At 39.5% G+C, this 11,973-nt stretch overlaps 1 protein-coding gene across 1 annotated transcript; it reads left to right on the plus strand.

The window, feature by feature from the left end:
• Positions 1-691: 691 nt before the first annotated feature.
• On the plus strand, positions 692-6,703 carry LOC115622300 (larval serum protein 1 alpha chain). Its single transcript, XM_030516204.1, has 4 exons — positions 692-712; positions 4,682-4,852; positions 4,922-5,638; positions 5,690-6,703. Exons 1-4 carry the CDS (start codon positions 692-694, stop codon positions 6,701-6,703), a joined length of 1,923 nt encoding a protein of 640 aa, XP_030372064.1.
• The last annotated feature ends 5,270 nt before the right edge of the window (positions 6,704-11,973 follow it).

Here is an 11,973-nt window from a genome sequence, read left to right on the forward strand (position 1 = left end):
TGCGGCGAATTGGGTCAACGGCAGTACGGCAAGTACTGCTACCTGCCCAAGACCCAAGACTTTCGACCCGGTGTCATATTTCAATAATCCCATGCACAGTAATTTTTTAATTTGCTTAACGCTTAAGGCACGTGTGGGTGTACTTTTATTTTTATTTTTCTTTTTTTTGGGGGGGTGGGGGATAGGGGGGTCCGCCTGACACTTGGAGCTCTCTACTGACAAATAGATAACCATCGCCTGCTTAATTGTAATGACAAGTTGACAGTTCGCATGAAAGCCCCAGCATTGTCTGCAACTGCATGTATTAAGTTTCTTTCTTTGTTCGGTAAATGCTTCTTTTTTCGTAGTTGTTGTTGTTGTTGTATTATTTTTATAATATGCATTTATCTCACTTGACCCAATTTTCGCCGATCGCATGCCTTATTAAACGTTTGTAGTATGAAACTGACGACTACCGGTGGCTCGGACGCTTTTCGGTCTGGGTGGCAGACATTGGCATTGGCTGATTCATAAGCTTGCATTTCGCCATCAGCAGTTTTAGCTGCCACTGTGGCGGTGCATGCGTCACGGCTCTGACATTTCAGTCCGAGCCACAAGTCCGCAGACAGAGACGGACGGCGCTTGCAGCTAATGAGCGAGGCCTATACTCGCAGTAGTGTAAAAAGTGAAGCGACAGACAAAAGCATGATTGATGCGACAGGGCGACTATATGGTAATGACCTTTTAATCACAATTCTAAAATGCGTTGCAAATACTAAATAAATCGACTCTACGTGTATTTAGATGTGTTTTTGAAGTTCATTTGGGGCGCTAGATTTTCGAAAGTATTGTGTGCATTAGATGGCTATACCTTTTAAGCCGTTCCTACCTAACCAACATTATTGAAGTATTTTTTACTCCCAAACTATTAGAAGAAATTTCTGCCTTTAAATTAAAAGAAAATATTTGTCGATTACACTTTAATGTTCATTAATTGGATTCTGTCTTTACTTCAATTATATTGTTTTTATCAAAGAGAGACTTCTTATTTCACTTCACATTGCAGAAAACACTCTTTTTCCTTTTCATTATTTTCTTAATATTTTGATTTACTGAGAAACGCGCTTAGAATTTGCAGACTCTACTTCCCAAGAAAAACAATTTATTACTTAGTTAATTTTTATAATCAATGGTCCTTTCTTTGATTCATATAACTATTTTTTATTAAAAATATAATTCCCATAACATTTTTGGCTTCAATAGAAAAACATTTTAATTAATTTGAGAAATAACGTTTACTTCGGTTGACTTCGTTTTTGTTATATAGATATAAGTACACCAATTGTTCTTAAGGCAGCTACATATTTTTTGTACTTACTAACTTAGTTCAAGTAAGACAAGTCTATATGCGCTGCCCGTGGACATTATGATTCAAAAGTTGTCCAGATGCAGACTCAAAAGGCACAAAAAGGAATACCAGAAGAAGAAAGGTGTTCAACTACATTTACATCTGCCATCCGTCTATCCGTCTGTATGAACCGAAAAATCTCGCAAAAATGTGATAGTAGAGGGTCCAAAAATTCATATACGGCTTCTACTACGCCTGAGACAGGTCAAGTTTATGAGTTTTCTAATGACTTTGTTTTTCTTTTTTAATATTAATTGTGTGTGGAACTAATTCTAGCCGCGTCAACGCAATTCCAGCAATAAAGCCAAGTGTCTGATGAAAAAAGGCTATTGAATAGTAATTTGCATTTTATAAATGCCCTCCAGCGTACACTTTTTCTAAGCCGATAATGACATTAGGCACATTGTCACTTGGCACGCCTCCCCAGTCCGACGATTTATGGGTTTATGATGATTGCAAAGGTATAGAAAAATGGTGTGATAAGGTCGTGCTCGGCCCAGCGTTAATAATATGTAAAGTACTTATGATCGAAGACAGCAACGGCAACAACACCGGAGTCAGCCCCGACTGCAACTCTTGCCACATTTCCATTCGTTCCCAACATAAAAATGCAAAATCATTTCATTTCAGCTCGCGCCCTTTGCACGTGTGCCGCACGATCAGCTGGGCGCGATAAAAGTTCTTTTGTCAAATCGTTATTTTTTTTGCTGGTGTTTTTCCTTCTGACTCGTTTTGGATTTTTTTGCAATCATGGTGCGATCATTTATAGCGCCCTATTCCTGTCATCAGCATCTACTTTATATTCATGTTGCGCATTTTGCATAAAGAAGAAAAGACTTCAACATCGTCACTGTCATCAGCGTCTCTGCTCGCTCCTTCTTTTGCGCACATATCGGATGATTAGACAATATTTTCCATGATTTTGTCACGTTTATGTTAACACTTGGTTGGTCGGAGTCGGTGTGAGAAGGGGGTAAGGCATTCGGCTAGGGGGCTTAAGGAGGGCTCGTCTGCCTAATCAGTTTTCATGAGGTTGCACAGTTCGAGGAAAATGCGTGTGAAATAAGTTGCTGCCTGGGCTCTACTTAGCCGTAACGGTCTTTCAAGTTAACAAGCTTATGAGTTTACTTCAGATTTTAGGTAAGGTTTTGGTAAAGTGAAATGCATTTTTCTCAAAAAAAAAAAAGAAAAAAAATCTGCTCGTCCAAATCAATAAAATGTTCTTCATTGTGCCACATTTGTAACGAGATACCTTTATGGGGCATGATGTTACGAGTATCTGGACGTTGTCGGTTCCATGTCATTAACTTTTCCGGCAAAGCGCTTGTCATACGACGCGCATGCCACCTATGATTGTACGAGTACTAAACAAAGAGCCCGGCATTGGCTGACAGTTAATTTACTTCAGTTCAGCGTCAGACTCAGAGATGGATTCGGAGACAGGGACAGACTTCGGTCGCTTACTATAGTATACTCGTATATAATCCGTTACGCCTGGCCGCCGTTTTGCATTAATACGCCAATTTTCGTTACAAAAGCTTGTGCAGTAGACAATGCGACTGACTGTCGACAGACGCCACAACCACTGCCGCCTGCCTGTAATTAACATTATTCGCATTATAATTTACCCTTTTTCGCCATGGCTTTAATGTGCGCACATTTACGCGATGCCAACAGTGCACTCGTATTTGGAGCCAGTTGTTAGTTAACAACAACGGCTACAATGCAAACAAACCAGAATCATCAAAACAGAAATACTTGTGCATTGAAAGACAAATTTTTTATTTGTTTTTTCCTACCTACGAGTATGCCTGATGACTAAGAAATCTGTGGCCTCATGTCTGCCTTTCCTCCGACGGAAGAAGCTTTTTAAAAGTAATGCCAGCAGTAAAGAAATACATAGCAAGCAGCTAAATAATGTAATGGAATGTCGCTCATTTGATTATTAGCTGATAAGGTATCTGAACAATAGTGACTTCAGCGAGGATGTTACTCATCAAGATATGATTTATTTATTACCCCAGATATAGAACATTCCCTCAACTCGAGTACTTGTCTGCATTGCCATTGATAGCTTGGACTTGGACTATTCAGTGAAGAAATAAAAGCCATGTAAAAAAGGAAGAGTATAATAATGGGTTGGAGTGTATATAAAAGGTGGAAAAATGAGTGTCAGACCAATGATGATGAATCGTTGTCCGTCTGTATGATCAGCGATATATTTTTAAATAAAACAGCTATGAACTTTAAACTTAGACTGTAATACTAGAAGTTTTTTGAAAATTTTTTAAATATTTGCTACTAACAATTGCTTACTGGTTTCTTGATATCATGTAATCTAAACGTTTATATGTATCTATTATATTTATTTTCAAATTCATTGTCGTATTACTATATTACTATAAATTAACTACAACAATAATTGTTAATTCCTTATCTGTAGCTCGCTGTCGCGATTAGATAAAGCAGTCCATACTGACCTTGCATTGCACGGCTGATTAACTATAAACTACATATTCTATATATAGAAATTTATATATTATTAGATAATGCCACTAGAGAAGTCAAACACATTAGTATTTTCTAATATCTAAACTAATTTATATGAAACCAGCAAAAATTGTAAATTTGTACATCGTCGTGTTTTGAATTTGAGTTTTGGAGCAGCCGCCTCATGCTGCTGGCCGAACTAAATTTTATTTTTCTGAAAGAGTCCATTTAATCACAATCTGCACTGAGACGTTTGCATAAAAACAAAATTCAACAGATTGAAAAACACAAAAAATGGGAAAAAAAATTCAAATCTTTTATTGAAGCTCTACTCGCTTCTGCGTTGAAGAGCATTCTCCTTAAAGCTAGAATTCTATTCATTAATAAGAGTAGAAAAGTTAATATACTCTTTATTTTAAATTTGTCCATTCTTGAAAGCTTCTTTTTAATATTAATATAATTTTTATAATCTTATTCTCCTTAATTTGTTTATTTTATTTCTAAGAACTAGTTTGAAAAATGAAAATGTTTCTTTTCCTATCTTTTTTTGTTTGTTCGTTTTTCGTTTTGCGAATAAAATTGTTGTCATCAGCGATTTGACATGAACATTTACTTATCTCCACCGTGGGGGTCATCAAGAAGTTCAATTGGATGTATTCGCTTGTTCAAAAATCTTGAAGGTTTTCAGTGCATTTCAGCACAGCCAGCAGTAAACAAGTGCAATGAAATTTGTTTACCTTCGATTGTTTATCAGTCTAGCTATATGGCTGGGATTTGGCGAAGCGCTTTTTGGTGAGTTTGCAGGCGACAGCTGTAGCCCAACATCGCATTGAGAGTTTTCATTTAGCAAACGAATACTTTCTCGAAAAGCAACGCTTTTTGCTTGAGATCCTTAATCATGTGCAGGAGCCTTTGCTGAACGAACAGTGGCAAGTCCTGGCCAGGGAGCTGGTCAGCGATAAAGCCGAATATGTTGTGAGTGAGATTTAATATTGAAATGTATTTCAAAGATGTTGGACTACATAATGCTGTGTGTATTCACAGATCTATAACTCGCATATGGATGATTTTTTTGAGTTGAAAAAATCTGGACGCTTGCTGCCGCGAGACATCTACTACAGTCTTCATGAGCCGCAGCATTGGGAGGAGACTCTTGGTCTCTATTATCTCTTTTATTATGCGCGTGAATGGAGCACTCTGCGTCAGAATATTTGTTGGGCTCGGGTGCACACCAATCCTTCTCTATTTGTATACGCTTTGACGCAGGCCCTACAAAAGCGAGAGGACTATCGTGTCCTGATCATGCCAAAGATCTTTGAGCTTCTCCCAGAGCCCTACCACGACCAGCAATTTGTGCGACAGGTACGTAACTTTAACTTTGCCAATTGGAGCAGGCAGCGCGTCTTGAACTCTAGTGACACCGAAGTGAAGGAGGCCTGGCCAAAGAGTGTATTACCCGCGGGCTTGCGGGGTATACGAAACACCACCGAATGGTCCCTCGCCATGGCTGAGACGTATGTGCTGTGGATTGCTGAAAAGCGCACAGAACAAGGTCTAGAAGTGCTCCTTGGTGATATAGGGTGGAGTGCTCACTGGTATTACGTAAACATGGGCGTAATGCTGACGGACAAGAGGCCAGGTACGGATCAGCAATTACGTGAATGGTGGTACGGGAAACTATCGCAGATTCTCGCTCGCTATAAACTGGAACGTTATGCACAAGGACTATCGTATAGGCGGTTATCTAGAATGGAAAACCAAGTGAGCCACATTCTCACTTGGCAGAGCGAGCGCTATCGATCGGATGATGAGAAAACCACACGATATTTGGAACACCTTCTGGAATACCTAGAGACTGCTGTGGAGCGAGCTGTTACTGCGGAGAAGTACACACTAACCAATGGCACATTAATAGAGCTACGTCGCGATCAAAACTGGTTACTATGCCTGAACGACCTCTTTCCGTATGATATGAGCCAGCTTAAGTTGAGAGGATCCGCCCAACCAGAATTGATTTCGGATCTACATACGATGTTAAGAGCTCACAACTTCTATTACTATGCAGGGCGACTGCTGAGGGCATTTCATAGATATAGGAATGCTTACCTACCCTCCTACGACGCGAGAGAGACATCCCTTGAGCTGCGCATCACAAATGTGTCGATTACTTCGCTGCAAACGTACTACGAACCCGTAGATGCTGATCTCAACAATGCTCTGCACTGGAAACACTTTCTCTACAATGGGATCTTTATGTGGCAGCACTTGCTGTTGGGCCGCCAGAGACGATTGCAGCAACAACCCTTCCAGCTACGCATTCAGCTTACCTCGAACAGGACAGAGTCAATAATTTTGCGCACTTTCCTAACCACAATGCAGGGCCACTGGACTCAGGAGCCCTATTTTCTATTGGATGCTTTTCATTTGAACCTAAATGTTGGCATCAACGATGTTACTCGTGACTCGCGTGACTTTTATCGCACAGTTGGTGATCACATAACATACACCGAACTATATCAATACGTGAGGCTGGCCGAGAAAGGGGACCATGGCTTTCCATTGAACATCTCAACGCCCAATTGCGGATTTCCCAGGCGACTATTGCTGCCCAGGGCCGGTTTTGGCCGACCTTTGCGCATGCGCCTTTTAGTCACAGCCACCCTTTACAACTCTAGATTTAAGGATGCGAATGGCGCCTCCTGCGACTTAAGCAATGGCGTCGGCAGCTTGGATGCACAGCCGTGGGCGTTTGAAATTCAGGAGGACTTCAGAATGAGATCGCATATATTTTGGCGGGAGGTCGAAATCTATCATGATAACAAATGATTAGCACATTTTATTGTGTACGAATTACATTTTGGAAAATTCGTATTTAATGGAAATCATAATCATCCATCAAAAAATAATAATAAATAAATGTGATAAAAAGAACGTTAGAAGGTGTGTGTAATTCCATTTTTAAACCAATTTAATTAGTAAAATATTTTCCATTTATTCGTTATTTTAGAGAAGTACGAAAAATATGAAGTACTCGTAAAATGTTTTACATTGTTGTGAAGGGCAATCCTTTTTTTCTTGTAAAAAAATACTTAAATTTATATTTTCTTTTTAAATTTAAATTTGTATTTTCAGGAAACTTTATGCTTCTAAAATGTGTTTCCAATTGAACAGAGATTTGTAGCCAATAAGATAAATAAGTCTCGGTTATGTCATATAAGCCTACAGAGCATGTCTTATATTTTCATGGAACTATTGAAAAACTCCTATATCTTAGAATTACTGAATACCTGTGCTGATTAAATATTTACAAATTTGAGCAAGAAATTGCTGAAAATCAATTCGAAAAACTACATGTTGGGATCGAAATATTGATTTCATTTTCTTTTCGTTCGCTCCTTTTGTAGTTTAAACTATTGAAGGAGTTATTACAGTTCAGCTTGAAGATATTGAAAATTTCTCTATTTACCTTATGGTCTGGGGTGAATATAAAGAATTATTTAGTTTGGTTCTTAATAAATCACAAAATGTTTTCTAATTAATATGTTGGGTGCTTTGAAAATTATTTTGGCACAGAACTTCAAAATACATTTCAAATAGTTCTTGCTTTTACAACTCTTAATGCTTTCATATGCTGAGGATAACTACACAAGTAGATATCTGCTGATGAGCTCGCATTATGGGTTCTTCTAATCAGAATAATAAGTAATCCAAACTTCATAAGAAAAGCCTAATTCGATTGTACCGTTGCAGCCTATTTAGTGTATTTTGTTGGTGCAAGCAAGAAGAAAACTTTTAACGGCAAGTGACGCCAAATTTGGATAATTACATGGGACAGACTGGCAGAGAGACAGACAGACATTATCGGACCTAAAACAGCGCTGCATGGGGCCGAAGCACATGTATAAAATATTAATCAAAATCACAAAAGAACAAGAAGCACACAAACGAAGAACCAAAACAAAAATTAAAAGCCAAACAGCCACAGCGATATTGAAAAAAGCATTAGGGAGCCAGGCACACAGATATATAGGCAGACAAACAGACAGACGGACAGACAGACAGATAGACTGAGGGACCGACTGGGCAGAACGAACGTTGCATGGATGCAAAGCACTTTATAAAGTTAAAGAACGGGCCGGGCTGGACAGGGCAGGGCAGGGCCGGGTCGGACCGGGCCAGGCTAAACTTGTTATACGCAATCGAATCGAAAATATGGGCGAAATATAAAGCTACGCTTGGCCTGGTGTTGGTTAAGTAATGGTGATGATGACGATGGTGGCTATAGTGGCTATGGTGGTGGTGGTTCTGGTGGTTGTGGTGGTTGTGGAGGCGACGACGACGCAGTCGACGGGTCGCGACTGTAAATCTAGAACTAGTTTTGTTTTTGTTGTATTTGGCTGCTACCCAATGACGCGGTATAAAAGAAAATATTGGACACCTGCACGGTTTCGTATCGCAGTCGACGCAGCAACAACAACAGCAACAACAACAACAGAACGAGGCGTATGAGGGACAAGTGAAGCCCAAAAACAGACAGACGATCAGAGAGACAGACGATCGGACTCAGACAGTCGACAAGACGTTTACGTGGGGCTAAGCGAGAGATAAAAATGAAAACCAAAACAGAACGAACCGAGACAAGACGAGACGAGACAAGTCGGGACGAGTCGGAAAGGGAAGGGACGGGACGGGAAGGGAACGGCTATGGCGCAGCCGTAACGCGTCTTAGATTTTCACTACGGGCTCGACTAGGTAGCTGCAAAATTTTGCCTGCCCCTACCTGAAACGAATACACACGAGTAGCATAACGAAAAATACAAAAGAAAAGAAAAGGGAAAAAAGGGCAATTGTAGAATGGTGTGGAAAGAAGGACGAAACTAATGGCCAGGCTTTTATTTCCAAGAAATTTAAAACTTTACGAAAAACGAAAAATGGTTGCCAGTCGATGACGGCGTCGAAACATTAGGGAGCACGATCACGGGCACGGGCACTTGAAAACACATGGCAAGGCTCGATCGAGCGATGGATGGATGGTTGGTTCATTCGTTTGGTCGGTCGGTCGGTCGGTCGGTCGGTCGTTCTTGTCGAGCAGTTCAGATAAAGTGCCCAGCAGGTAGCCTGTGTCTAGACTCGGACTGTGCTGCTTGTTTCATTTGACGCATCAAGGTTTCGTTTCAGACTTGAACATCCTTTTTTTTTTGGGCTACATTCGGATATTTTCTGCAGACAGGCCTAGACACTTTTGGATAATTTATAGATGACCGCCCAACAAACTCAAAGATTAACGTTCGCAATAAAAAAATTGTTTAAAATAAAATGCAGACGAAACGAAGCCAATTATGAGACCTTGACAGTTTCGGAAATTGCGAAGACAAATTAACTGGAATCATAAATTCTGAAATGACAAAAGCTGCCATTTAAGGTAAATCAATTTAACGCCGAACGAGTTACCCATTAAAAACAACAACAGCAACACTAACTGCAAACACGTACAACAATCAGAATAAGAACCAGGCTATAAAACGTTCAAAGTCAGCGCCCGTTTCTGTTTATATAACTGTACTCTCGGGAACACACAACTCTGTCGATTGCACATTTAACTCAGCCCGCTTGATTGCTTTTTGAACTTTCCGCAATAAGCGTTGAGCGAACAGACTGTCTGTCTGTCTGACTGTCTGTCCATTGCAGTCACGGAGTGTCGGACCATCGTTGGTCGGCTCAGTGCCATTTATGCATAATTAATAAATTGGCCCCCATACGCAAACGAAGTTGAAGACGAATACGAAGACGGACGCAGATTGCGGCGATAAAACTTGCCGACGCCGACGCCGACGCCGTCGCTTTATGACTAAAATTAAAATTATCCTTACACATTATTGACAGACCAACAACAGCAACCACAAAAGCAAATACTGTTGCGAATCGTAAAACAATCGAAAAGGCAAGAAACAGCAACACTGGCCATAAGTGAGCTGCTGATAGACGTCCAGTGGTCGCTAAAGATCTTGAGAGGCGATAACATATGGGTGCTTGAACTGCTGTCGCCAGTCAGCTTACAGTTCCAATGGAGGAGGAGTAGTGGGCCTAAAGCCTAAGTAGCTGAGTGCAGCAGTTTGTGGGGCACGAGTATTTGGATGCGGAAGAAATATTCGCATCACACAATAAACACGAGTATGTGGCATGTGGCGGGGAAGGCAGTGCGTCAGAAGCAATTATGTTTAATCGTGTATGCAGGTTCGAAAATCACAATTTATTGAATAGACATTAAATGCATTCTTAGCTCTTTTCAAATAATAAATAAAAACGTATGTTCAAGAGCTACAATTGTACTCTTAATTTATTTTTCCTTTATTACAATTCTTGATTTTTTGATTGAGAAATAGTCTGGAGATTTTAAACTACTGCTTTCATTAGGTTATAATTATTTATTTATTGCTTGCTAGTGCGACAAATAAAATTCTTATAAATAAATGCACTAGTCATAAGTTAATTAAGTATTAATAAACTGCTTATAGATACATAATTATTCTAGTATTCGTATTGTTTTAGATTTAAGGAATTCGAAGGAAGCAGTATGTTGCGTTGGGATTTTCATATATATAATAATAGCATCGATTTTTACCAAAAAGCCCTAAAATTGTCTAATGGTAGATGCAGAAATACGATTTCAAGAATTAAAATCTATGTGATATTTTATATTCAGTGAAAAGTCACTTTATGGACCCCTTGTTTTTATCCGAATACCCCTCTTAGGAAAATACTTTTTCTAGAACCCTCGTTCGATTCACTAAGTATTTAAATATCCTCTTAAGAAAACTTTCCCTTGTCCGTCCAAGAGAGTTTTCACTGTACTCGTACTATGCTCATATTCAAAATTGAATAATTAAAACATAATGCTTATTGGCTTTTTATTCAATACAATATTCAAATAAATAAATTAAAATAAACAGTTCTTTTTATAGTTTGTTGAAGATTTTCAGTTGCCAGCTTATTATTAAAAGCCACAAACTTTTAATAATAAACATGTAAGAAAAATGGTTTATAAAAACTGTATTCAAACTTCCTTCTATTTGAAATCTTCCGAGCACCTTCTTGGAATTTAAAGCAAACGGAACTGTTCCACTATACCCCTTTATTATTAATATTTTAAAAAAGATTCGTCTATAAAAAAACAGTAGTAATCTTTAAAAATCTTTTTAATTCATTTTTTGTATTTTAACATACTTTCAAATTGTAGGTACAATTCCGCAATAATACTGATCCAAAGCGGAGCGAACGCTGTGGTCAAAAATATGAAATAAATTCAAGTAAATAAACTGCAAAAAGTATTTGTAAACTATTTTGGAAAGCCAGTCAGCAGTTACGACACCCATTGAAGGTACCTTGGCATATTTGGACAGCCACTAATCCTACTAAATTCGTTACATGACACAAAACTTATGAATGCGACATCGACCCAGAAACCTTTGGAGCCTCCTACCCCAACAAGAAGAACGAAACAAAAGTGTGACCCACTTTCGCTCACAAAGCAACAACAAAAGTAACAAGAACGTAAGCCCATTTCGGATGACACATTGAGAAAGATTGAACAAAGTGGTCATCCCCTGGGCATCACGGCGGTAGGGATCAGGAGAGGCCGGCCAACTGCATCGCACATGTCACATACATCACTCATACGCCACATGCGACAGACAGTGAAAACAAAAGAGTACAACGGCAAATGCTTCCGCTTCGCGACCCAACAACTTTCGAACGCCCACACACAAAGGGAGCCAGCCAGCCAGCCAGCTAGCCAGGCAGTCGATTTGGGAGCTGATTTACGAGACAAGGCCACCACCGCCGTTTGAAGCATGTTTCAAAAATTCTGGGAACTACGGTTGCGCCGCTGAATATTTTGTAAGACTGTTAAAGAAAACGAGATAGCTGTACGAGTAAGTACTACCATTTTTATTTCCATGTTTTGAAACAGCAATGATGACAACGTCAAGCAATTAACAAATTTCAACCCCCACAGCTTTTAATGGGCCCAGCCGTCTGCTCATTATATAGAGGCGGTAGTTTGTCATGTCACCAGCTTCGACTTGATATTTTATTTC

This window comes from Scaptodrosophila lebanonensis, unplaced genomic scaffold (assembly GCF_003285725.1).
Source record: "Scaptodrosophila lebanonensis strain 11010-0011.00,11010-0021.00 unplaced genomic scaffold, SlebRS2 tig00000043-arrow-pilon, whole genome shotgun sequence".
NCBI lineage: Eukaryota > Metazoa > Arthropoda > Insecta > Diptera > Drosophilidae > Scaptodrosophila > Scaptodrosophila lebanonensis.

What these genes read in the sequence shown, in the direction of transcription:
- LOC115622300 (XM_030516204.1), top strand. Translation starts at nt 692, where the DNA reads ATGCGACAGGGCGACTATATG. An exon ending in TGCGACAGGGCGACTATATG is followed by an intron (nt 713 to 4,681) that starts GTAATGACCTTT and finishes GTGAGTTTGCAG; the next exon opens with GCGACAGCTGTAGCCCAACA. An exon ending in GCGATAAAGCCGAATATGTT is followed by an intron (nt 4,853 to 4,921) that starts GTGAGTGAGATT and finishes GTGTATTCACAG; the next exon opens with ATCTATAACTCGCATATGGA.